Raw genomic sequence first — 26,738 nt, forward strand, 5'->3', positions numbered from 1 at the left:
AAAAACGGGCACTGCTTGAATGCATGTATTTACGTCTGTTTCCGAACCCCTCGGCTGTGCCGCGAGTGCACGGCCATTGTAGAAGACGGCTGTTCGCAGTAATGGTCTGAGGTCACAGGACCGTATTCCGAGCAGGGAGGGTGGGAGGCCTCTCTACCTGGGGCTAAGGTATCGACGAGCACCCTTCAGGCCCTTCGATGACCGGGAAATCCCGGCGCAGGCGTTTGGCCGTGCCTTTCTGGAGACCAGGACACAACCGTGAACGTGTAGCCCGCCCGGCCGACCATGCTACAGCCTCGTGAAAGTCAAGTTCTCTCTGCCCGTCCTCTCGGGTACTCTATGGTTCTCGTGGTGACTCTAATTCTAGTTCCGGTTTCTATGGCGGCGGCGGAGGCAGGAACGGTTGTAGGTCGGCCGAATTAGCCGCCTAAGAGCCAATGAACGTGGAGGAGTAATGAAGTATTAGCCAATACGAGCCAGGAACTGGGGTCAGGTGGCCAGAGTGACAGCGCGCCTGGCCAGTAAACGATGCGTAGGGCGGGTCGATCGCAGGGCATATCCCGCCCGTCCCGCCATTCTCGCTAGTTCGATCGGTAGCGGGAGCGGAGAGCGGACCCCAGAGAGCCCTGAGCAGCCCCACCGCCGCCGCCGGCCTAGTTACCATCACACCCCGGGAGGAGCCGCAGCTGCCACAGCCGGCCCCAGTCACCATCACCGCAACCATGAGCAGCGAGGCCGAAACCCAGCAGCCGCCCGCCGCCCCCCCCGCCGCCCCCACCCTCAGCGCCGCCGACACCAAGCCCGGCACTACGGGCAGCGGCGCAGGGAGCGGCGGCCCGGGCGGCCTCACATCGGCGGCGCCTGCCGGCGGGGACAAGAAGGTCATCGGTGAGAGCCGGAAGGGAACAGGGGTGGGGCCGTAGGAGAGCCTGGCTGCGGAACCGTTACCCGAAGCGGGGCGAGCCGGCGGGCGCGCGACCGGCGGGGACCGACTCGGTGGCGCGCGGCCGCCCCTCCCCCAGGCCTGCGCCCTCGCGGACGCCGTCCCGCCCGGTCCGCGTGCCCGGCAGGCGCGCGCGCGCACCTCCTCCTGCGCCCCCGGACCCCGCGGCCGTGCGCCCCTCCCCCCAGGCGGCCGCGCGCCACCGACCGCGTGTGCGGCGGGGTCCCTCCCTCCCCGTGGGCCGCGTGCGCTGGGGCCCGCGTGCCGTTGTTCCGTCCCCCACCCGTTCCCTTCCGCGTGTACCCTGAGGGCGCGGCGCGCCGCCTACGCAGGCCGAAGTGGGCTGGGCGGCTTCCCCTTCCTCACGTGCTCTGCGCCCCGCGGCCCCCGCCCGCTGCCTCCGTGCGCACCCTGCCCGGGCCCGCGCCCCTCTCCGTGGCGTCCTCGCGCTCACCCACGTGGACCGCGGAGGCGCCGAGGGCGTCGGATCGCGGCTCCGGAGCAGGCTCTACAGATAAAGAGAAAGGCTGTCAGGTGGCCTCTGGCCGCCACCGGGAAGCGCCCGAGGGACCGGATGCTGAAGCGTGGCGGTTTTTTAAAAAAATAAAAAAAGGGTGCCTGGTAATCGTGGTTCTTTTTCTCCTCCAGCAACGAAGGTTTTGGGAACAGTAAAATGGTTCAATGTAAGAAACGGATATGGTTTCATCAACAGGTGAGCTGACCATCCTTCCCCTTGCACACTCTGCTCCAAGCTGCAGGCTTTGCGGACCCGGGATTGCTTAAGCTTGCGTACGTCGGTTGCTGCTCTGGTGTGTTAGTGGGGTTTGTGTTTTCCTTTATGGCTGAAGGGATTAGTGGATCTAGAGATGGTCTTTGTTTTGCAACAAATTATTAATCTGAAGTTAACTTAAAGGCAAGTGGAATGCGTGATCCATCGACAGGGCAAACTGATGAAAGTAAGATCGATGTGATTCTGTGAGACCGACCCACCACATTTTTATACTTACTGTTTTATACGTTACTGAAATTGGTATTTGAAACGGTGACCCATTGATTAGCATATAGGTTATTACAACTTGTTAACCTTTGGGGGTAACATGATTTACCAATGCAATTATGTGAGGTCTGGTCAGATTGACTAAGGTTGTAGTGCCTTTGTTTAACGTTTCAATATACACAGTTTGAATGCCTTCGATGAATTTATTTTAGGACTGCTTTGACAACAAGAGCTGTTTTCATTTGCTCATAGAGTAACATCTGGAATAAAATGGCCCTGGCCTTCCTCAATAATTATTTCTTCTACTCCTTTGTCCCCAAATCATATCTATTAGATCAATTTTATTAAAGCTTTGCTTGTAGCTTTAATAATCAGAGAGGCCTTAGCCCCTTCTAACAGCTTCCTTTGTAGTGGAAGGCAGGGGTACAGACTACATCTCAGGAATGATGCTTAGGGCTGTTTGCAGCAACAGTGGAGTGAGGTGCAGTTTGCCCAGTGCTCCCCACGTCTCCCCTGTGAGCGAGGCATCCTCTCCAAGATGGCTGCCAGGCTGGCAGTGCAGTGCTGGTGTGGTGCACCCTGTGTGCTCAGGAGGCTCAGCATCTCACTAGTCTCAGTGGTGACACCATACAGTCGTCTCAGCATTTTCTTAAATCCTTACTTTAGAAGGCATTAAACAACTAGAGGTTTAAAAGACACAAGAAGTAATACCGAATGCTTGTGAAATGGACAACACTGCAGAACACCAAATGGGCAAGATCAAGTTTAAAGACAGACATAATTGGCTGATGAAAAACCATTCATTACTCAACCATAAAAGTATTGTGGGGGAGAGCAAAGGAAATTGTAAGTATTGATGGCCTGTTTTCCACGTTTGCAGTTGTGGGGAAATATTTTGTTCCAAAATCTTTAGGAATTTTCCATCTGTTCTTACACTGTCTGCCTTCCTGTGACAGGCCAAGGCTACATTTTTTCATTAGTTTTTTGATAATGGGTTACAAGTGAGGAAGGAAGGGAATACTTTGGTGCTTATAATTGACCACTTTTTAGTTGATTGATCTCTTAACTTATTAGCATTTCAGTTAGTATTTCCACCTTAATAACCCTTAACAGTGATTTTTGAATTTGTGTGCTTACTTTGGAAGAGTACATATTCCTGCACTCTTCCTGCCCAGCCTTGGATTCTCTGGGTCTAGAGTACATTTTTAACAAGAACTCCAGGGGATTATGGCTTGTGGGTAATAACCTTGAAAAACATTGCTTTTTAACCTTGACCCAATATAATCAAAGGATATCACTGGTGTGCACAGTAGAAGGAACTGTAATTTGCAGCCCTTTCTGTGTAGATTGTAGTTTGTGTGTGCTTTTAAAATTGTAGCATGTGCTTTCTGTTTTGCTGTATTTTGTTAAAATGGATGTAGGTTATAATCTTTTTGAAGTGAATAATTCAAGATGAAAGAGTAGTTCTTTACATTTTTAAATTTTTATGTGATGAGATGTCATTGCTTGAATATTTCTGTTCTGACTTGCAATCAACACAATTGGTCATCCTCCAGGGCAAGTTAAATGTAAATTGGTTTTTGGTGATCCTTTGTTTGGACTGTCCAAACCTCAACTATTCTGTCAAATTAACTGGCTCAAATGTGCTTTATATTTCTAAATTAGTTGTTTCAATGATTCTGAGACTTGAATAAGACACTCTATAATCTGACTGCGGCTAAATCCACGAGAGGTTTGCCTTGATTAAGGGAAAATGTATGTCTTAAAGAACTAAAGTTCTTGATGCTAACAGTTGGTTAAGTATGTAGAACCACCTGGAGACGTGGGGGATGGGGGAACAATGCCTTTTCATCTAGTTTTTCTGAGAAATTCGTTTTGTTTGTATACTGAGTCTGCAGAAGATAATTAGATAATGTGACCAAGAAGGTCTTATTTACCCTCCCCCTTATTGTTAATTTTTACTATGAAAAACTTGACTCAAAACTGTTGAAGGTAACATTAGAAGGATGCCACATGGGTCAGTGGTTTCAGGATTTGAATCTCTGCTTTTTTAAATTAAAAACCTGATTTTTTTTGTCTTTTGCTTCTAGCTGTTGTGGATTGATCCATGCTTACCAAACAAACAGTTGGCATGAATCAGTAAAAATTTATTTTCAATGGGACATGTATGTTTTATAATGACCAGAATAGGAATACTTTTCTATTCTCTGGGGTAATTTTTTTTATTGATTTCAGAGTGAGAGGTAGAAACATCAAGGATGAGAATCATTGACCAACTGCTTCCTGCCCACTCCCTGCTGGGGATCAAGCCCACAACCTGGGCATGTGCCCTGATCTTGGATAGAACCATGACTTCCTGGTTCATGGATCAATGTCGGCCGGGCTGGACAATACAATGTCTTAAAAAGGAATGTGATTAATTTCTGTCATTTAAAATTCAGGAGATAGCACCAAAAATATCTAGAATTTTACCTTTAGGGCCTCTAATCCCAGGCAAATAAAAAGTTCTGGCTATGAATATTATTATCACACTAGAGGCCTGATGCACGGAGATTCATGCAAGAATAGGCCTTCCTTCCCCTGGCTGCCGGCACCGCCTTCGCTCTGGCCCAGAGCCACCTTGCCACCTTAGCACTGCCAAGAGGCCCGGAATGGCTGGGGGTGGTCCCAGCTGCCGCCATCTTTGTCATGTCAATTTGCATATTCCCTCCTTATTGGCTGTGGGTGCCTCCATCTTGTTGCAAAGTGATGGTCAATTTGCATATTCCATCTTTATTAGATAGGCTTTAAACGAGGCATGCATTCTCTTTATTTACCACAATCTGTTGGGCTTAGTTTTCTGTTGATTTCCCTTCCTGCCTGGCCTTTGTGTGTGCATTTGAATGTATTACCCATGAGCTAAGAAACGGCACTTAGCTATCCCTCTTTACAAAAATACTTAGTCGTAGCTGTCAAGTGTATTCTCCCTTGGCAGGGGTGGGGGAGAGTTGGTGCCCCCTTTTTGGGATTTCGTGTGTGTATAAAGGTGACTTCCTTCACACAATAAGTAAAAGTAATGTTTATCAAATACTTATCGTTATTTAAATGCCTTAAATGAATCAAGCCTTTGAGATACAAGTACCATTCTAAGGCACAGAGAGCAAATTGATCCCAAGAAGAGACTAGCTAGCAATGGGCAGAGCTGAGATTTGAACTGCATTTTCTGACTGGAGTTTGGGAGTTTGTCTTCACTGCTGTTCTACAGTCTCTAGTCATCAATTTGGTGGCTGTCCATATAGTTACAGTTAATTTCTTAGGGTGGCTATTCTTAGCTATTTAAGTCTTTGAATAAGCTAAATGATGTCTAGCATGTCACTGGAGCTCCTGTATGCTGACTACTAGTCCTCAGATTTGAAAAGCTCTACTTTTCACTGCCTGTTTTATGTGATTAAGAATTGCTATAATAGTACCAGTTTACCCTATAGATTGGTTTTACAAATTAAAGGACTTGCTTAACACATTTCGTACCGCTCAGGAGTTTTCTCGTGTTTCATGCCCATGGAAGAAGGAGCGAATCTAGATACTTAGGTAAATTTTGTTTGGTCCCTCTTCATAGAGGAAAATGTTTTATGCAGTACCATACGTTAAAAAAGTACTAGGAACTTTTAATTGTTTAATTGTTTTTGTAAATAAAAATGTTATAATTATTGAAAAACAACACCTGAAGTGCATTATGATGATTTAAATAACATGCAGTTTGCCCAAAAACGTTCGGTCCCTGGCGTATGTCTTAGAGATTTCTATGCGGTACGCAATGTGTTAATAGTTAATATTGGGAGGCAATTAAGGAATTAAAGGAGAGAACATCAGACCTTAATTTCATTTCTGAGTCTTGTTTTGTTGATTTTGTCTGGCTGAGCTAAGAATGGGTTTTACCTTTTTAAAGGGTTTTTAAAAACATGCAACAGTGTCTGTGACCCCACAAAGCCTTAAATACTATATGGTTCTTAAAAGGAATAGATTTAGGGACAGGGGAGGCATAATAATATATTTAAGTAGTTCCCAAATTATGTCTTAAAACATGACTTAGAACTGGGCTCTTATGGCAGTGACTTGAATATAGAGCACTTTAGGATTGATTTAGATGCTGATTTATGTCAGCCACTGGTGAAGGCCAGAAACCATCCATTGTTCACCAAGTCGCTGATATGTAAAATCTAGAATAGACAGGTAATGTGTTCATTTTCTGCTTTCCTAGTAGGGTCTGTAATTGCTGAGTCTCCTACCCTTCAAATCTCAGCCCTTGGAAGCACATACAATCTAGCTCACTTAAGCAGGCAGAATGGTAAAAGGTGATGTGGGGAATAGGAGTGTGTCTCTGCTAGGTGTTTGGAGTGCTTTAAAGAGAACAAATAAAACAATAAATGGGATTTGTGATCTTACAGTCACCTGTAGAAATTGGAAATTGGTATTTGAATACTTTGGAATTTGGAGCATATACAGGGTATCCAAAAAAATGCATACACTTAACATTTGATAGCTCAATTGATGTTTATTTTCAGATATAACTCATTGGAATTAATAATGGTATTCAAAGTGTGTTTCTGTTTTGGGGGGGCACCATGTAGCTGATAAATCCTGGAGTTTGTTTGTGTAACCAAAGGGCTATAAATTAATTTATGCAGTTGGAAAAATTAGGCAGTTAAAATTGGCTTGGTTTGGTAATCTGCAATAAGAGCATTTCATTATGGCTAGATAAGCTTCTGTGGTAGGTCTTGTTTAAACCAATCCTGTGGTTTGGCAAAAAAATGTTTCCTAAAATTTTTAGGATTTCTTAAAATTATTTTAAATATGGATAGATTTAATAGTACAGAAATTTAGTGCTGGCTTACATGTTTTTACCTTTGTTGTACTATATTAGGAGACTTCTATTTTTTAAAAATCTCAGTAGGATTTCTTCCTTTTTGTTTATTTTTTTTAAATACATTTTTTAAAAATATATTTTATTGGTTTTTTACAGAGAGGAAGGGAGAAGGATAGTTAGAAACATCGATCAGCTACCTCCTGCACACCACTCCCCCACTGGGGATATGCCCACAACCAAGGTACATGCCCTTGACTGGAATCGAACCTGGGACCCTTCAGTCCGCAGGCCGACGCTCTATCCACTAAGCCAAACCAGTTAGAGCTTAAATACATTTTTTTAATTTAAAAATATATTTCTTTATTCATTTCGGAGAGGAAGGGAGAAGGAGAGAGAGATAGAAACATTAATGATGAGAGAGAATCATTGATAGGCTGCCTCCTGCACACCCCCTACTGGGATGGGAATCAAGCCCGCAACCCAGGCATGTTCCTTGGCCGGAATCGAACCTGGGACCCCACAGGCTGTCATTCTATTCACTGAGCCAAGCCGGCTAGGGCAAATACATTTTTATTAATTTCAGAGAGGAAGGGAGAGGGAGCAATGTTATAAATATCAATGATGAGCGAGAATCATTGATCAGCTGCCTCTTCTTGCACACCCCACGCTGGGGACCGAGCCCGCAACCCGGGCTTATGCCCTGAGAGGGAATCGAAACGTGACCTCCTGGTTCATAGGTTGCTCTCAATCACTGAGCCAAGCCGGATGCAGTCTTTTTCTTTAGCATTCTCCTAACTTAAAACGGTGTCTTCTGCCGAAACCGGTTTGGCTCAGTGGATAGAGCGTAGGCCTGCGGACTGAAAGGTCCCAGGTTCGATTCCGGTCAAGGGCATGTACCTGGGTTGCGGGCACATCCCCAGTAGGAGATGTGCAGGAGGCGGCTGATAGATGTTTCTCTCTCATCGATGTTTCTAACTCTCTATCTCTCTCCCTTCCTCTCTGTAAAAAATCAATAAAATATATTAAAAAACAAAAAACAACAACGATGTCTTCTTTTTTTTGTTTTTTTTTCCTTCAGCCTCTTGCTATATGTGTGGTTCCTTTTTTTTCCTTGAAGGCATACTGTATTCTCATTTACTGAATGACAATACTATACTATTTCTAGATAGGTTGAAAAACCTGCCAACAATGTTCTTTTGTTTGTTTTTTTCAGTAAAATTTTTCAGTAGTAAATGTCTTTATTAATAAGAGAAGTGGAGTACACTTGCTCTGCAGGAGAATGGGATGACTGATGTGTGATCTATAGAATGACACTGTTAGAATAGTAGCAATAAGTATAAAATGCATACCCGGTTGTAAAGACTTAGTATGAAAAGAGAAATGTAACATCAGTTTTTTATGTTGATTATATATGTTGAAGACATGATAAGATTAATTTGCCTGCTTTTACTTATTATAGCTACTAGAAAACAAACTTACATGCAGTATTTGGTTTGTATTTTATTTCTGTTGGACAGCAGTTCTAGAACCCAGAATGCAAGTAAGATTGTTTCAATTAGCAGCAGTATGGAGGACCTTAGTTTTGATTATATAGTGTGGCCTTGATTAGGTTTTTAAAAAGTGATAATTATCTAACATTAAGTAGGTATAAAGTCCTCACTTTATAAATAAAGCAACTTGCCCAAGATCATGTAGTTAGGGATAGTATAGCCCCCATTCCAACCTTGGTTTCTAGTGGTCCTAGTAAGGAGCTCTCAACCACTGTCCTCTATATCCTGCCTGCTCTCTCTGGTGCCTCATTGGATTAGAATGGCTTAATGTAATATATAATATGTAGAAAACCATAATTGGTAATTCAACTGCTGCATTGGATTGAATGGTAAGGGTTGGGGGAAGGGTTGTAGCAGAGCCCTGGTCTGAATACATGGAATAACTTTGCCTACTGCAAATGAGGATGTGTTAGGGATGCTTGTTGTTGTCATTCTTGTTAAAAATGGAGAGATGCCATATACAGTAATCTACCTCTAAAGCTAAAATGTAAAGATTTCTGAACTGGTCCTTTATTGAGTTCTCAACATAGTAAAGACCAAGACTTGTGGACTCAAATTCTACTACTGTGAGCAGATGCTTCATTTTCCTGATTTGTAGAATAGGGAGTTAATAATAGCACCTACCTCAGGATTGAATGATACAGATAAAGCACTTGGCAAAGTATCTGGAACTTAAACCCGTAGTAATGTAAGCTGTTATGTATCTATCTGGTTTAGTTTTCCCATTTTGCAGGTGTAAAAGATCCAGTGAGGAGGAGGCAGCTTTTCAAGGTTACACGGCTATTAATAGTAGAATGAGAACTAAAAATCTGCTTCCCTGTTAGCAGTGAGGAATTTCTGGGTAGTCATTTAACAAGTTGCAGCTAGATTGATTTACTGCATCTAAACCATAGTATTCTATCTTGGCTAGAAACTCAATTTGTTGCTGTCAAGTTTCCTTCTAAAATCAGATACACTTTGGTCATGATGAAATAGTTCCTTCTCCCCACCCCACCCATGTCTGTGGGGGAATATAGTCCCAAGTTCCTCGAGATAAGATTTGATCACACTACTCAGAAAGTCACGTGATTTTAAACTTAGGGATTGTTTCTTTCTGGAATTTTCTATTTAATATTTTCAAACAACGAAGGGGAGCTCTACTATAATTCCTACCTAGTAGGCTAACAGAAATGAATACTGTGTTGCTTGACATGACATCATTTGTCAACCTGTAGTATTGGTTTCTACATATAGTCGTCCCAGTATCTGTTGAGATTTGGTACACACACCCCAAAATTCTTGAGGATACTTAAGTCCTATTGCTTACTGTAACTGAGCTCAAAACAAAACTGGTTGAAATAGCCAACAACTTTTAACCTGGGTATGGATAAGGGTGGCATCAAGGAGCTCTTAGATTTTGATTCCTTATAAAATTGACTAATGAGTTCTTGGAGCTAGAGAGTCAGGAGAAACGAAAACTATGAGACCCCCCTGCCCCCCAAGAAAATTCACTGTGAAGGGTTTAGCACAGTGGTTCTCAACCTGTGGGTCGTGACCCCTTTGGGGGTCGAACGACCCTTTCACAGGGGTCGCCTAAGACCATCGGAAAACACATATAATTACATATTGTTTTTGTGATTATTCACCATGCTTTAATTATGTTCAATTTGTAACAATGAAATTGGGGGTCACCACAACATGAGGGACTGTATTAAAGGGTTGTGGCATTAGGAAGGTTGAGAACCACTGGTTTAGCATAAGGTTTTGCAGACCTCAACAAGCTTGTTTAAAAGTTTGAAAATATGGACCCCCTCAACATGAAAAGATTTTCAATAATAGAGTAATGTTCATGGTGCATTATCTGCACACAACAATTCTATGATGAAAAAAAGAAACCACAGACAAGTTTCTGAAGAGTGACACCTCAGTAAGAGCCTCAATTGAGCAGGTACTTCAGAAGGCATTCCATGAAGAAGGCATTGTTATACGAGATGACGGCTCCATGCTGTGATTTTCCCTGAAGGACCTCCCAGTGGGACAAAATGTGGAGGAGGAAGACCCTAATATTGATCCTGACCCTGTGTTGGGCCTAAGCTAATGTGTGTGGTTATGTCTTGGTTTTTTTTTACAAGAACATTAAAAAAATTTATCGTATAAGTATTTGAAGAAAAGATATTTTGTGCAGCTATACAATTTTTGTGTTTTAAGCTAAGTGTTGTTATAATAGTCTTAAATAATGGAAAGTAATGCCCTAGGGCATTTGTTAAATGGCATTTAAATATATAAAATTAATATCAAAAATATAAATCTTTGTTTTACTATAGTTGCAAATATCAAAAAATTTCTGTATGTGACACGGCACCAGAGTTAAGGTTTTTCAAAATGCTGACACGCTGAGCTCAAAAGGTTTGCCATCACTGCCCTAGGGCCTAGGCCTTCACATTCATTCACCAGTTAATTCACTGACTCACCCAGAGCAACTTCCAGTCTTACAGGCTCCATTCATGGTCAGTGCCTTATACCGGCATACCATTTTTATCTTTTATACTGTATTTTTACGGTGCCTTTCTGTTTAGATAACACAAATACCATTGATTTTACAGTTGCCTACAGTAACATCTTATACAGGTTTGTAGTCTAGGTTTGTGCAAAGGCATTCTGGTTGCACGACAAAATCACCTAATGATGCATTTCTCAGAATGTATTCCTGTTAAGCAGCGCATGATCTATAAAGTAAATGCTATACATAGCATACATCAGTGACAGTGTAACAGTCCTCTTCCCCCAAACCCCTTTCCCGGGTGCACCCTGGTTGGCTGAATCCAGGGGTGTGGAAGCTGCAGGTGTAGGAGTCCAGCTGTTTTCTAGGAGATGACGGTCTTGTACATCTTTGGTTGGGTCCAGAGAACTTTATTGCTAGTGCATGCATGACAAGGTAGGGCTCTCTAAGCTCCTTCCCTTCTTCAGGGGGTTTGGGATGGAAACTGGTGGTCAGAAGATTCTCCGTTGGATCGATTGGGGCAAGGACTCCCCAGTAGCCGAGGGCCTTTTACTCCTTGGAGACCATGTGGACCATAAGGTTGACCACCCTTTTGCTGTAGCCCAGTTTATTGTCATACCAGGAAATGAGCTTGACAGACAAAGTGATCAATGCCAGCCCCAGCATCAAAGGTGAAAGAATTGGTGTTGCTGTTAAGTTGCAGGAGGTGGCCTGCTCCTTAGTATAGCCCAGGACGAAGGGGCCTTTTGATGCCTACTTCACCACCTTGATGTCTTTGTATTTGGTAGCTTTCTTAGGTGGCAGGTCATATGTACATCAACACATTGTTGATAGGGGCACGGAGGGCCTTTCCAATGAGCTTCCGATTCAGCTCAGGGATGATCTGGTTGGCCGTGATGGCATGGACTGTGGTTATGAGTCCCTTCATGATGCCAGCGTCATGGATGAGCTTGACGGGGTGGGGGAAGAGGCTAAGCAGTTGGTGTGTGGTGCAGGAGGCATTGCTGACAACCTTGAGGGAGTTGTCATACTTGTATGGTTCACACCCATCCCAGACATGGGGGCATTTGCAGAAGGGACAGCAATGATGACCTTCTTGGCTCCAGCCTTCTCCTTGGTGGTGAAGACACCAGTGAACTCCACAACATATTCAGCACCAGCATCACCCCATTTGATGTTTGGCAGGATCTCATCTCATTCCTGGAAGATGGAGATGGACTTTGCATTGATGACAAGTTCGTGTTCTTAGTCTGTGCCTTTGAAGTTGCTATAGGTATAATCATATTGAACATGTAGACCAGTTGAGGTCAATGAAGGGGTCATTGATGGCAACAATATCCACTTTGCCAGAGTTAAAAGCAGCCCTGGTGACCACACGCCCAATACAGCCAAATCCATTTGCTCCGACCTTCACCATCATGTCTCAAGGTTGCAGCTGTCTGTTGAACAGGAGAAGCAGAGAGCCTCCTTGTACTGTTTTTAAGAAGATTGTCCTAACTAGATAAATAGTTTTAGTAAATTTTCTACTATGCCTTCTGTAACCCTGAAATAAAATTCATAAACTACTTTATTGTTGTTAATCCTCACCTGAGGATATTTTTCCATTGATTTTTAGAGAGGGGGAAAGACAGAAACATCAATGTGAGAGAAATACATCGTTTGGTTGCTTCCTATACACGCCTGGACCAGGGCCTGGCCCTGGGAGGAGCCTGCAACCTAGGTACATGCCCTTGACCAGAATCGAACCAGGCCCTTCAGTCTGTAGGCTGATGCTCTGTCAACTGAGCCAAACCAGCTAGGGCAGATAAACTACTTATATTTCTTTTTATTACAGCGTATAATGTTTTGATATAACTAAAGAAGACATGATCACCATTCAGTGCTACTACAAATATGGATTGATAAAAAGAGCACTGTATTGGTTGCCCGGATACAATAGCAGCATTATTAATTTTAAAAATCCCTCTCCATGGAAGTTGCATATTTAGTAAATTTTGATGCATACTTGAACAGAAAAAAAGTGCTAGATTCAGAAATCAAATACATTTACTTACAAGAAAGTCAAGTAGGATACCACATAATTTTTACCTAGTAATTCAGCAAGCCTGACACCCTTCAACCCATCATGCAAATAGTGCTCCCTGTCTCTGGGACAACTTTAAATGCCTTTTGGTAGCCAATACTGCCCTCGTTGAGAATCACTCTTGCAGACTTTCCCCACCTTTCCTAATTTTTCTCTACTAATTTTCTAAATTTCTACCAATCTTTTGTTTGTCTCCTTACAGCAAGGGTGGAGAACCTTTTTTCTGCCAAGGGCCATTTGGATGTTAATAACATCATTCACAGGCCATACAAAATTATCAACTTAAAGGTTAGCCTGCTATATTTGGTCAAACATTTAACTCACCCCTAATGCTTTGGAAGAGCCAGACCAAATGGCCTGACGAAGCTGGACGTTCCAGCCCCTGCCATCATGTTGGACTTAAAAACTAATTAGTGATGGTTATGGAACTGTTTGTAGTCCTGTTAAATAGCCTCATGTTAATGATATTCCAGGTTATATGGATTCTTAGGTGTATACTTTGCTCCATGGATCAGCCAGGAGCCCCATAGTCAATAAGCCAGTCAGTCTAGTTCATTGTAACCTTTGTTCCTTTTGTCATTACACAATAGAACTACTGTTGAGCCCTCTGACTCTGGTTTACTAACAGAATGAAGAGGGTGGGAGAACTCAACAGTCTAGGGATCTGTTTCACCTCCAGTGGTTCTTCTTGCTCATGGTATTACTACCTTAACCCAACCCCCAAGCTAAAAATGCACATAATTCTCCACTTCTCACTTCTAACATTGATTTATCCACAGTTTTTCCCGTTTTACTGCAAGACATTTCAAATACAGTTAACATACAGACCCTTAGTCCATTCCTCTTTTAGATTTCTGAAGTAGCTTTTAACTAACTGGACACCTCAAATTTTCCATATATTAAAGCCTAAGCCACCATTACGACCGGATGACCAGCCAGTAGCTACAACATGCACTGACCACCCGGGGGCAGATGCTCAGCACAGGAGGTGCCCCTGGTGGTCAGTGTGCTCCCACGTTCCCACCCCCCAGCCAGTGTGCTCTGGTTGGCCAGATCAGGACTGGGCTAGACGGCCCCAATTGCCGGCCAGGCCAAGGACCCCACCAGTGCACGAATTCATGCACCCGGCCTCTAGTATGTAATAATTGTATCCTGCCACATTCCTCTACCTAAAAGCCTTTACTGGCTTCTCTACCTGTATGACAATTTTCAGCTCCTATTCTTAACCTCCCACACAGTGATATCGCTTATGCTCCAGCCAGTTTGAACTCAGTTTGCCTTCTGTACACGCCTGTTTAATTTACTTAAAGTCCTGAAGCAAATACAGTGGAAACTACTTATCAGTAGCTTGACTAGACTAATGATTGATGTAAAATGGTTCCTAATAGGTGAGAAGGGGTTGTGTGTGCTAGTGGAAAGTTTTATTCGTCTTTACCTGCTTAGTTCTCCAGTGTAATGCCACATGAATGATGTGGGTATTGATGGTGTCTGTGTTTGTATTTCATTGTGGTGGGTGGCTTTTTAAAAAACACTTTATTTAAGTCATGACAGTATTGAGCAGAGTTCCCATATACCCCATGCCCACACATGCACAAAGTCCTACACCATCCTACACCATCACCAAAGTTGGTGCATTCATATGGAGACATTATCATCACCTATAGTCCGTAGTTGACATTAGGATTCCCTCCTAGTGTTGTACATCCTATGGAGTTTTTAGTGGTCATTTTTATGACCTCAAACAGATTTAGGAATAGGAAATGGTGAAGAGGAAATGATTGAGAATTAAGTGAGAAAGAAGGAAGCTAGTAATGGAAGGAACCATGCACTAGAGGTAAGAATGCGGTGTGCTGGAACATTGTAATGTTTAGTAGGATAAGGAGTGGCAATAGATGTTTCTAGTCACTGCTACCCTCCTAATGGCTTAGTGGGTCACCCTTTGGTTTCTTAGACTGTTTTATCCTTCCTACAGGTGGTGAGGTTAACAACTGTTGGCAACTGCTTAGTCTTTAAAGCAGAAATCACAGTGGCTTGCTAGTTTTGTTTTCATTGTTTTGTTTCATTTTTAAATTTCCTAATGGCTGGTTGACAGCCCAAAAGTCTCTAATAGTAGGAAAAAGGGGGGAAATTCATAAAAGGCATCGTGAAATGTATTCCATTTTTAACTTATTCAACTTGGTTCTCTTTCTTGCAGGAATGACACCAAGGAAGATGTATTTGTACACCAGGTGGGTGCTTGTGTGGATATTTATGCTTCTGACTTAAGGCTTTTGAGAAGAAAGGGGAGGGTGTCTTTTCAACTAATTCATTTAATTCCCATAGGAAGAGTGATAGGATGCTTAAATGTACACATTGAAACATATTGGCAGTTTACTTAAGATAGGTGTTTCAAATTGTTATTTTGTTAATAGTTACAGCTTTTTAAAATAGAATCACTCAAGTCATTACACTAAGTTTTTAAATCTAATTTTAGATGAGCAAAAAAATCCTCCATTAATCTAAACTTAAAGATGTTTTCAAATGCTATTAGGTTTAACTATGGTAAGGACACATTACAGTAATCATGGGGGAAGTAGGACAGAGCTGCAAGACATTAACTTGAAATGAATGCTAGAAAACCAGCAGGGTAACACCAGTTCTTCTGCTCATTCTAAAGCACTTTGAATGGGTAAGATACGTTTTTACCTTCGGAGAAATTTGGCTGGCTTGGGTTTTTTGAAATCCTCGCTAGTTTAAGGCTAAATGAAGAGGCAGTATGGCAAAGTTGGTAATCACTCAAATAATTTTTAGGTTTTCTTTAGTATTTTGAGCTGAAAGAACTAACAGGGTAGGTTCTACATGCTGAACTTTCTTAGGTACCATTTAAGGAAAATATTTCAGAGAATACTTAAGCATTAAGGACTATCGTTAAGCCACTACCCAGTGATGAATAGTAATATCTCAATATCATACATATATCAAATACTCAATTGGATTTGAATATCCTCCTGGGTATTCTGCCTGTTCAAAGAAATATGCAGACTTGGGAACAGAAAAACAGCAAGACTTGTTAGAAACACTAACGAGATTGGGGAGGGGTTGAAGATGCTGATTGAAAGGAGAGTTGGGGGTTTAATTATCCACGCTTCTGCTATCCCCTATGACTGCAAGTAACTTAGAGTTGGTTAAATATGAAAGGTACGAAAACTATGTGACAGTTTAGATGACAGATGAGATCAAGTTTTTGGCTGAATGAGTGTCACCCACTTTTACTGACCCACAAATGTCACCAAATATACTCTCCTTTTTATTTTGGAAGTGGTTTCAACATTGACTTGTTTCTTGGGACTTTGGCTGCTCAGGTCTTAGTGATGTACTATCAAGGAGACTGCAGTTCTGGGCAACTTAGCTTAATTGGCTTCAGATAGTTGGTTGTCCTGCCTCCTTTGGAATGGAAACGCATGAGTGATCCTGTAATGGTATCGCTGTGATGTAGTTGAATTAACATGGGATTTCGGGTCCAGGGACCTGGATTTAGAAAAGTCTATACTCTGCCACTTATTATCTGTGTGACCTTGGGCAAGTCACCTAACCTTTTAAAGCCTGTTTTATCTGTAAAAAATAATTTTAAAAAAAGGAATAATAATACCTCATATCATTTGTCATAATGAGAGTGAATAGGTAATATGTGAAAGAACTTTATAGAAGTATTACCCACAAATGTGAGGTGCTATTCTTCCCCCTTCTACTTTGTCATAGCAGTTTGGAGAAAAAATAAATGTGAGATTTATTGTATTGTGGGGCGTTAATAACCAGCTCTCCCATGCAGTCAGATAATATAAAAAGTGGCATAGTTAATAACATTTGAATTACATTCCATTGAAGTATTATCACAGGTTGGAAGGGATTTTGGTTGATATTTGTAATTGAGTTTGATATGGTAACACAGGGACAAAGTTGGTTTGGTCAACTTTGAAGCATGCAAAACTAAACTCGCCTGTCATCTAAACTGGCCCTGTGTGGGCTAGCTTCTATTAAGTGCAGTCTTTGGGGGATAGATTGATATCCTCATTTTGTTCAAAGTAACAATGCTTTTGCTAAAAGCATTAATATACATATATATATTGTTCTTGAGTATTAAACTACACGTTTTAGTTTGGAAAATAGTGGTAAAATGCTGGGACATTGTAAGACTGGAGTATTTTGGTTGAGGTTGGGGGTAGCATTGGTCCCTGTTTTTGTAAATTTATTGGTGGTTTGGTCTTATTTAAAGCTAATTTAAAGCTAAAATAATATTGACTCTGGTACATTTTAAATGAAAAAGCACATTATTCTCCCCTGTTAATCTATTTTTGGAATGTGATATTACTAGACTGCCATAAAGAAGAATAACCCCAGGAAGTACCTTCGCAGTGTAGGAGATGGAGAGACTGTGGAGTTTGATGTTGTTGAAGGAGAAAAGGTGAGGATGCTTTTTGTGTAAAGGTTTGACTTCAGTGTGGAAATATTTTGGAGATCTCATCCGTTAGGATGGTGGCTCTAATGTGGATGGATGGGTCAGGTGACCACATGAACACAGGTGCATCAAGCCTAATGTATGTGCTGGCTGCAGTTAGAGGGCAATCTCTTCAGAACAGTGAGGAACTAATGTTTAATCATTTCTATGCACCCCTGGCCACAGACCCTTTTTCTATTTGTTTTATGTAAATTTTGTTTAGTGTACTTATTTCTGTTGTCACTGTCAATATATTATGGCTTTTTGTAGGGTGCGGAGGCAGCAAATGTTACAGGCCCTGGTGGAGTTCCAGTACAAGGCAGTAAATATGCAGCAGACCGTAACCATTATAGACGCTATCCACGTCGCAGGGGTCCTCCACGCAATTACCAGCAGAATTACCAGAATAGTGAGAGTGGGGAGAAGAATGAGGGATCAGAGAGTGCTCCCGAAGGCCAGGCCCAACAGCGCCGGCCCTATCGCAGGCGACGGTTCCCACCTTACTACATGCGGAGACCCTATGGGCGTCGACCACAGTATTCCAACCCTCCTGTACAGGGAGAAGTGATGGAGGTAAGTTATGCCAAAAAGTAAAAGGGTCAGCCCTCTAACCAAAGGGTCGTGGGTTCAATTTCTGGTCAAGGGCACATACCTAGGTTGCAGGTTGGATCCCTAGCCTGATAGGGCTGCATGCTGGAGGCAACCAATCGATGTGTCTCTCACATTGAGACTTTGCTCATTCACTCGCCCTCCTTCCCTCCCTTCCACTCTTTAAAAAAATCAATGGGACAATATCCTCAGGTGAGGATTAACTAAAAAAAAAGATATAAGCATCAACAATACTATGTGATAACTTGATAGGACTGCATTCTGAGCATTTTCTTGGTATCTTCTCCATATTAATCATGAGAAGCACTTTTAATTCCTAATAAGAACCAAAGGGTTAATAATTAACTTATAGCATAATCACAATTACTAGATGGTTTTATTTATTTTTAATCCCTGTAATTCAGACTTGGGATTTGTCTTGTTGGGTTTTTACTCCATTACTGATCCAGTTGGCTTGATTTCCGTTGTCTTTTCAGGGTGCTGACAACCAGGGTGCAGGAGAACAAGGCAGACCAGTGAGACAGAATATGTATCGGGGCTACAGACCACGATTCCGCAGGTATGGTTTAGATTTAAAATTTCCCCAGGCATATTTTAGGGATTGGTAGCATCATGCTTCTGCAATCTTTTGAATCATTTTTCTGTTAACACTTCACATTTGCTTTTGTCAGATGCCTGAAGGTAAACCTGAAGTCAGGTAGTCAGTTATCTTTGAGAATGTGTTCCTTGCATCCTTTTTGCTGGCTCTGGTTAAAAACAATTTGCATAGATAAGGTCTGCTTATTCGGGTTGTTTTGTGTGTGTTTTTTGTCTTCTTCCTCTTCCTCCCCCTCCCTCTCTCCCTCCCCACCTCCCATGAGAGTATGGAATTTGAAACTTTCTGTTATTGAACAGTTTAAGAGAATAGTTTAAACTGCATTATTATACCTTTAAGACCTTTGGGAGGGAGAAGGGTAAAGGTGAGCATTACCTTTCAAGCATAAGCAGTATCTGAACTGTATTATATCATAAATGAAGAATTGAGTTTTGCCTCTGGAGGTAGCATAATTTTCCATTAATCATTTCTCAGTTTAGGTGTATACTTTTTGTTAGTCACCCCCAAATGGCAAAATGTAATCAGAATCTCCAGATGTAATTGCTAGACTAACAGTCTACTCAAGAATCAAACGAATACATTAATAATTACTCCTCCTAACTGATGATCGTTTACATATCAGCCTTAACTGTAGATGCCAAAATGAGTTTTAAGAAACAAGTTTCGCCGAACCGGTTTGGCTCAGTGGATAGAGCGTCGGCCTGCAGACTCAAGGGTCCCGGGTTCGATTCCGGTCAAGGGCATGTACCCTGGTTGCGGGCACATCCCCAGTGGGGGGCGTGCAGGAGGCAGCTGATCGATCTCTCTCATCGATGTTTCTAACTCTCTATCCCTCTCCCTTCTTCTCTGTAAAAAATCAATAAAATATATTTTAAAAAAAAAAAAAAAGAAACAAGTTTCTTAATATAAAAGTACCCAAAATACAATATAGAAGTCTTCAAAATATATTGTGACTCTACAGGAAGGGCGGTTTCTGACTAGGAGTTTTGTGTATTTTACCAAAGATGGAGCACTCAATAAAGCTTTAGGAATTCGGGGATCCAATTGCGATTATACCACCTATAGATGTGCAGTGAGGGTTTTGTAATAGCCAGTGTCTATATATAGTGTACTTTTAATGATCTTGAGTTTTTCATTAGTAAAAATGGACTGGAGTTATAGCTGGTTCATTAAAATTTGAGATTTCTAGTTCTCAAGCCACTGGGAAATTGCATTAGACTCATCCTACATGTTGGAGGTAGATGGGGAGGACTGTTTTTTGTTTGTTTGTTTGTTTGTTTGTTTGTGGGGGGTTTTTTTTGGTTTTTGTTTTTTAAATGTTGATTTCAGAGAGGAAGGGAAAGGGATAGAGAGATAGAAACATCAATGATGAGAGAGAATCACTGATCCGCTGCCTCCTGCATGTCCCCCCACTGGGGATGGAGCCTGCAACCTGAGCATGTGCCTTTGACGAATCGAATCAGGGACCCTTCAGTCTACAGACCGACCCTCTGTCCACTGAGCCGAACCAGCTAGGGTGAGGATTGTTTTGATACTAATTGTTGAGCTTTGTTGATCTTGAACTACAATTCAAACTATTTTAAACCTCGACATAGATACCTTGTTGAAATACTATATTTTAAATAATAGCACAATGTCATTTTTTAAACAGTGATAAATGTTTTTAAAGTTGGTCTAAAAGAGGTTCTCAGGGCATTCTATCCATTACATCCATGGATACCAATAACAGAATCCTTTTTGTTTTGTTTTTTCCCCCTCAGAAACTTTGACTTACCTTTTTTGTAACACTATAGAGCTGCCTAGTTTCATTGATGTCCTTAAAAATAGAACATGGCCCAGCTGGTGTGAATCAGTGGTTGAGCATCAATTTATAGACCAGGAGGTCACAGTCAATTCCCAATCGGGGCATAAGCTCAAACTTTGGGCTCAATCTCCAGTGTGGGGCGTGCAGGAGGCAGCTGATCAATGATTCTCTCTCTGTTTCTCTCTCCTTTCCCTTCTGAAACAAATAAAAAATATATATATATTTTTTAAATAGAACATGAATTTTTTGTTGAGTGCTTCAGTTTTTGTTTTGGGTATTGTTCGTTTGTTTTTAGAGAGAGGAAGGGGGAAAATCACCAAGCAGCTGCCTCCCACACACCCCTTTACTACCTTTTGGTGTATGGGACAATCCTCCACCCAACTGAGCCACACTGGCCAGGATGAGTGCTTTGGTTTTACTGTTTGCCTTTTGGTTTAAGTTAACTTCGTCTCATTTGAATGGATTGACTAGTTGGAAGTACTAGATAATTGCTATGTTGACACATTGCCTTAAAGTTTATAATGAGTCTATTAATGAATGCAGCACTTCCCAAGTTGTTTAACCAGGATTTTTCCCCCCAAGTGATTGGCAAATGAAATATACATAGGGCAAGATCCTGATTGGTGTATGTCCAAGAACAAATGGAAAGAAATCTGAGATGAGTATGGCAGTAGTTTTGCTGAAAAGAAGATAAATGATGTGGCAATGAGGAAAATATGTTATAAAGAATTTTTGCTTATGAGAAATCAGAGCATATTTGTAGACTGAAAAATGCAGAAGAGGACAGTTATTTATAGTGGGCCCACCAGCATGGTTGTGTTTTTTGAGCCATTTTGAACAACAGGCTCAGACTGGGCAGAGAGTTAGATTTGTCCAGCATTTGTTTATCCAAATGAAAATACTAGGGTTGGGATTGGTTATAATGATTAATGGTGGGCTTTATATTGGATAAAGGAAAGAAAAAGATTCAGGAAGAGTTAGGAACATGGGTGATCAGATCATGTATAGGTCCTAGTGGAAATAAAGTATGGGAGAACAAGGGATAAAATAGGAAGAAATGATTGGAGAGTGGAAGACTTGAAATTAAGAAGACCCAAGTAGAAATGGGCGGTAAAGAGTGAGTAAAAGCCCATGCTTTTGGGGTCTGTCATAACTAACAGGATAGTAAATGGAATGTACCTGACATGATAGTAAATGGAATGTACCTAACGTGACATTTGAAGCCTTGGGGTTTTAGAAAGAAATGAGAATGGATTTAGAAATCATGGTGGTAGGATGGGACAGGCACCATTTAAAAGGCGCAGGGGAGAAAGCAACAGCAATTTTGCTAAAGACCGTGAGTTCTTAAGAAAAAGTGTGGGGATTTTTGCTTGTTCATCTGAATTTCAGCAACATGTAAAAATTTAGGAAACAGCCCTGACCGGTTTGGCTCAGTGGATAGAGCGTCAGCCTGCAGACTCAAGGGTCCCAGGTTCGAGTCTGGTCAAGGGCATGTACCTTGGTTACGGGCACATCCCCAGTAGGGAGTGTGCTTCTCTCTCATCGATGTTTCTAACTCTCTATCCCTCTCCCTTCCTCTCTGTAAAAAAATCAATAAAAAAGAAATATTTTAAAAAAAATTAGGAAACAAAAAGAAAAAGTGTGGGGCTCTAGCTGGTTTAGTTCAGTGGATAGAGCATCGGTCTACGAACCAAAGGGTCCCAGGATCTAGTCCAGTCAAGGGTACATACCTGGGTTGCAGGCTCCTCCTTGGCCTGAGGCACATGCAAGAGGCAACCAATTGATGTGTTTCCCTCACATCAGTATTTCTGTCTTTCCCTCTCTTTTCCACACTCTAAAAATCAATGGAAGGATTAAAAAATTAGCTAAGGATTAAAATAAAAAAAGAAAAAGTGTGGGGAAAGAGTTTCAGAAGGTTCAGTGGTTGGAAGAAGAAGATGGGAGGTTGGGGGATTTACAGGTGAAAAATGGACTGTAGAGATCTAAATGGGAATTAGAGTCCATGATTATCAGAACATAAAAAGACATGATTCCAATCTTGGGGTTCCTTAGACTTTAGGGGGTGCTGTGAGTATCAATGCCAAGTATTGAGGAGGGGCCAAGAAAACATCACTGTTGCCGATACCGGTTTGGCTCAGTGGATAGAGCGTCGGCCTGCGGACTGAGGGGTCCCGGGTTCGATTCCGGTCAGGGGCATGTACCTGGGTTGCGGGCACATCCCCAGTGGGAGATGTGCAGGAGGCAGCTGATCGGTGTTTCTCTCTCATCGATGTTTCTAGCTCTCTATCTCTCTCCCTTCCTCTCTGTAAAAAATCAATAAAATATATTTAAAAAAAAAAAAAAGAAAGAAAACATCACTGTTGTCAATGTTTATAATCACCAGCAAAATAAATCATAGTGTCTTGTCTTGAATTATGTCTTGTCCTGATATTGTTTGTGGTGCTGATATCTTTAATTTTAGGCCATTGAAGATAATTGCTGCAATGTAACACTTGAACTTTTTTTTTAAGTGTGTTGCTCGGTGTGTGTTTTTTTAACATATTCACCAAGTTATGCAACCATTGCCAGTATCTTAATTCCAGGCGTTTTTCATCACCTTCCAATAACTCCTTCTTCATTCCCCTCTACCCTAACCCCTGGCTCACACTAATCCACTTTCTGTCTCTGGATTTGTCTATTTTGGACATTTCATATAAATGGAATTATATAATTTGGCCTTTTTTTTTTTACATGGCTTTCACTTATCCTATTTTTAAGGTTCATCCATGTCATAGCATTCCTTTTTATGGCCAGATTACATTCCATTATTTTGTTCCTTGATCAGTTGGTAGACATTTTGATTGTTTGCCGCCCCCTCCCCCCCCCCCTTTTTTTTAGCTTAACTTTTTCACATTCTCACCAACCCTGATTATTTTTCTACCTTTTGATTATGACCATCCTAGTGAGTATGAAGAGGGCATCTTTTCTTTAAATTTTATTTCCTGCCTTTTAAGCCAGTGTTCATCTATAAAGGTTAAGTAGCACTTGTTCCCAAATTTGGTTACTATAAAGCCTATTTTAAAATGTTATAAAATGACATATCAAGTGTTAGTCATTTTATGGTTAATTTTATAAGAGTACGCTATTGGTAAAAGATCTCTTGTCCAAAATCCAGTTTTAAAGACTCATCTTCCAATTTTCACTTCCAAGATCTTGTACCAAGTCATCACTCAGTTTGGGAAATAAAATTTGCTCTTTTGTTTTTATTAAATTGCTTGCAGACCACTTGATAAACGGAAAGAACCTGATAATGGTGTTAACACCAGTGGGTGGTTAAAGAAATAAGGTTTCATCATTGCACAATGTTCATTCCAGGGGCCCTCCTCGCCAAAGACAGCCTAGAGAGGACGGCAATGAAGAAGATAAGGAAAATCAAGGAGATGAGACCCAGGGTCAGCAGCCACCTCAACGTCGGTACCGCCGCAACTTCAACTACCGACGCAGACGCCCAGAAAACCCTAAACCACAAGATGGCAAAGAGACAAAAGCAGCCGATCCACCAGCTGAGAATTCGTCCGCTCCCGAGGCTGAGCAGGGCGGGGCTGAGTAAAAAATGCCGGCTTACCATCTTTACCATCATCCGGGTAATTTACCCTAAATGGCCTCTAGCCTCTGAGCAGTCATGAGTTCATTTATGCTAGAGAAAAACCCATTTCAGTTTACATCTTGAATAATTAGGGCTTTTTCAAACTTTTCTGAATGTATTCTGTGATTTCACCAGTTGAGAAAGTTTTGATAACCTTGCCTTAAGAAGTATGTTAATTACCTTGTGTTGCATTTTCAAAAAGAAATGGTATAACTACTAAAATGAATAACCTAGATAATGATGGCCAATATAGTCTCTTTGGAGAAAGTAGTAACCTTGACATACATTCAGTTTCAAAAGTACAGTATTCTTTTTTACTTGATACCGGGGGGCTTGTCATCTCTGCTTGGCTCTGGGATTAACTTTTTAAAAAATACATGTTTTTATGGATTTGAGAGAGAGGGAGAAAAACCATCACTGATGAGACAGAAACACTGGTCTGCTGCCTCCTGCACACCCCCTTTGTGCATGGAATGATGTTCATCACACTGGCCTAGCTGGGATTAGTATTCTTAGCCAGTGATGCTTTTTGGTTCTGTCCCTCTGTGCTATTTTTTTGGGTGGCAGAGGTCTTCCTGAGACCTGCAAGTAACCATGTTGTCGCAGCAGTGTCCACCCCTGTTGTGAATCGCTGTCTTAGAATAAACCAGTTTGATTTACGTGGACTGTTCCAGGTCACATCCCTACTTAGTTGATGTGACCTGGAGCATTTGGTATATTGAAATAACATTGCAGTGAATTTTACAAGATAATCTCTATTATTTTTTTCTTTTACAGTTTAGTCATCCAACAAGAAGAAATATGAAATTCCAGCAATAAGAAATGAACAAAAGATTGGAGCTGAAGACCTTAAGTGCTTGCTTTTTGCCTGTTGACCAGATAACTAGAACTATCTGCATTATCTATGCAGCATGGGGTTTTTATTATTTTTATCTAAAGATGTCTCTTTTTGGTAATGACAAACGTGTTTTTTAAGAAAAAAAAAAAAAGCCTGGTTTTTCTCAATACACCTTTAAAGGTTTTTAAATTGTTTCATATCTGGTCAAGTTGAGATTTTTAAGAACCTCATTTTTAATTTGTAATAAAAGTTTACAGCTTGATTTTTTCAAAAAAGTCAACAAACTGCAAGCACCTGTTAATAAAGGTCTTAAATAATTGTCTTTGTGTAACTGTCTGTCTTGTTTATTTTCGTTTATAGTCCTTTGTAAGATCCTTAACTTAAACCTGTCTGAAAATAGATTATGCTCTGGGAAATTTACATAAAATGTATAATTTATTATTGAGTGACTAAGGCCCAGTGTGCAAAATCACATGGGACCCAGAGTCCCTCCCACCACTGCTGCAGGATTCATCAGTGCAGGTCCTGGTGACAGGTCATTTGGGTGTTAAGGTCACTGACTTTTTGTAATATAGGTAGACTAGGGGCCCAGTGCACAAATTTGTGCACTTCGAAAGGAACTGTGGGCCGTGAGGCTGCCCCTGCCCAGTCCCTCCTGACATGGCCCTCGATACTGTCTGCTGTCAGCCCCTCTCTTGCTCACACATGCTGATAGCACTGGCCCCGCTTGTACTCACTGACAGCGCAGAGTGATTGGGGCTGGTACAAGCAGCAGCTGCTGCCTGATCACCCCTCTGTAGCCAGGAGGAGGTGGAGAAGCCCTCAGGGGTCAGCCACTGCTCGCACCCACTGATGATGCCAAGTGATTGGGACTGCACCAGGTACCAGCAGCAGGTACAAGTGGCAGCTCCAGTGTCGGCTGCAGGTGCAAGAGGGGCCGGTGCTGACAGTGGTTGTGAGCAGAGAGACTCCAGCAGGGGATGCAAGTGCCAGGCAGAACCGCGGCGTAGGAGCAAAGAATTTTCGGTAACCAAGAGAGGCTTGCCCCGATGACAGCAACCAGTGCCTCGCATTGGTTTGGCACCACTGTTCACCTGCTCCACCATCCCGACACCTGCTGTGTTCTGCGCACGCCCCCGGTGGTCAGCGCACATCATAGTGACTGGTTCTGGTTCCACCGTTTGGTCTATTTGCATATTAGCTTTTTATTATATAGGGTTATAAAGATATATGGCAATGTCACAGAAATGACACATCTGTATAGGGCATTTCCTGTGAATGGAGATTGCAGGAGTGGAAGTTGCTCTGGGTGTCAGGATGGTAAATGACTGAAGGCCTAGGACAGGGGTGGGCAAACTTTTTGACTCGGCCAAAATGGGTTCTTAAACTGGACCGGAGGGCCGGAACAAAAGCATGGATGGAGTGTTTGTGTGAACTAATACAAATTCAAAGTAAACATTACATAAAAGGGTACGGTCTTTTTTTTTTTTTTTTTTTTTTTTAGTTTTATTCATTTCAAACGGCCGGATCCAGCCCATGGGCTGTAGTTTGCCCATGCCTGGCCTAGGACATTACACTACTGTAGACTTTATAACTGAACCACAAACCCTCTCCCCTCCCTGCTTGCTTTCTAACGGCATATAGAATGTCAATGCTGCTTCATGAACAGTATGTTAGTTGGATTGGTTGGAAATACAAAGAAGAAACCAAATCGGCTAGGCAAGGTGTAGGTCACCATGACAGTGACTAAGGAGGGAATAAAACTTGGCTTGAGGGTCATCAGGAGGAATCATTAAGATGGGAGAGATTAGGGGATTGTTGCAATGTGGTTTTGGCTATTGCATGTTGGAGCAAAAGATTAAGGAACTTTGGTATGCCTAGAAATCATGGAGAGGGTG

General features: G+C 41.9%; 1 protein-coding gene across 2 annotated transcripts; it reads left to right on the forward strand.

The window, feature by feature from the left end:
* The first annotated feature begins 12 nt into the window (after positions 1–12).
* On the forward strand, positions 13–25,171 carry YBX1 (Y-box binding protein 1). Of its 2 annotated transcripts, XM_081085799.1 has the most exons (8): positions 590–888; positions 1,592–1,655; positions 15,090–15,123; positions 17,247–17,336; positions 17,640–17,942; positions 18,455–18,537; positions 23,732–24,000; positions 24,780–25,171. In XM_081085799.1, the coding sequence occupies exons 1-7, from the start codon at positions 723–725 to the stop codon at positions 23,964–23,966; spliced, it is 975 nt and encodes a 324-aa protein (XP_080941925.1). In that variant the 5' UTR covers positions 590–722; the 3' UTR covers positions 23,967–24,000; positions 24,780–25,171. The 2 variants fall into 2 exon arrangements, with proteins under 2 accessions (XP_080941926.1, XP_080941925.1); XM_081085800.1 differs by lacking the exon at positions 17,247–17,336 and having other exon boundaries at positions 13–888.
* Positions 25,172–26,738: the final 1,567 nt, after the last annotated feature.

Source organism: Myotis nattereri (genome assembly GCF_964212035.1).
Source record: "Myotis nattereri genome assembly, chromosome: 3".
Lineage (NCBI taxonomy): Eukaryota > Metazoa > Chordata > Mammalia > Chiroptera > Vespertilionidae > Myotis > Myotis nattereri.

Coding starts and splice junctions, on each gene's coding strand:
- YBX1 (XM_081085799.1), top strand. CDS start 723: ATGAGCAGCGAGGCCGAAACCCAGCAGCCGCCCGCCGCCCCCCCCGCC. Junction 17,337..17,639: donor ATGTTGTTGAAGGAGAAAAG/GTGAGGATGCTT, acceptor GGCTTTTTGTAG/GGTGCGGAGGCAGCAAATGT. Junction 17,943..18,454: donor TACAGGGAGAAGTGATGGAG/GTAAGTTATGCC, acceptor TTGTCTTTTCAG/GGTGCTGACAACCAGGGTGC.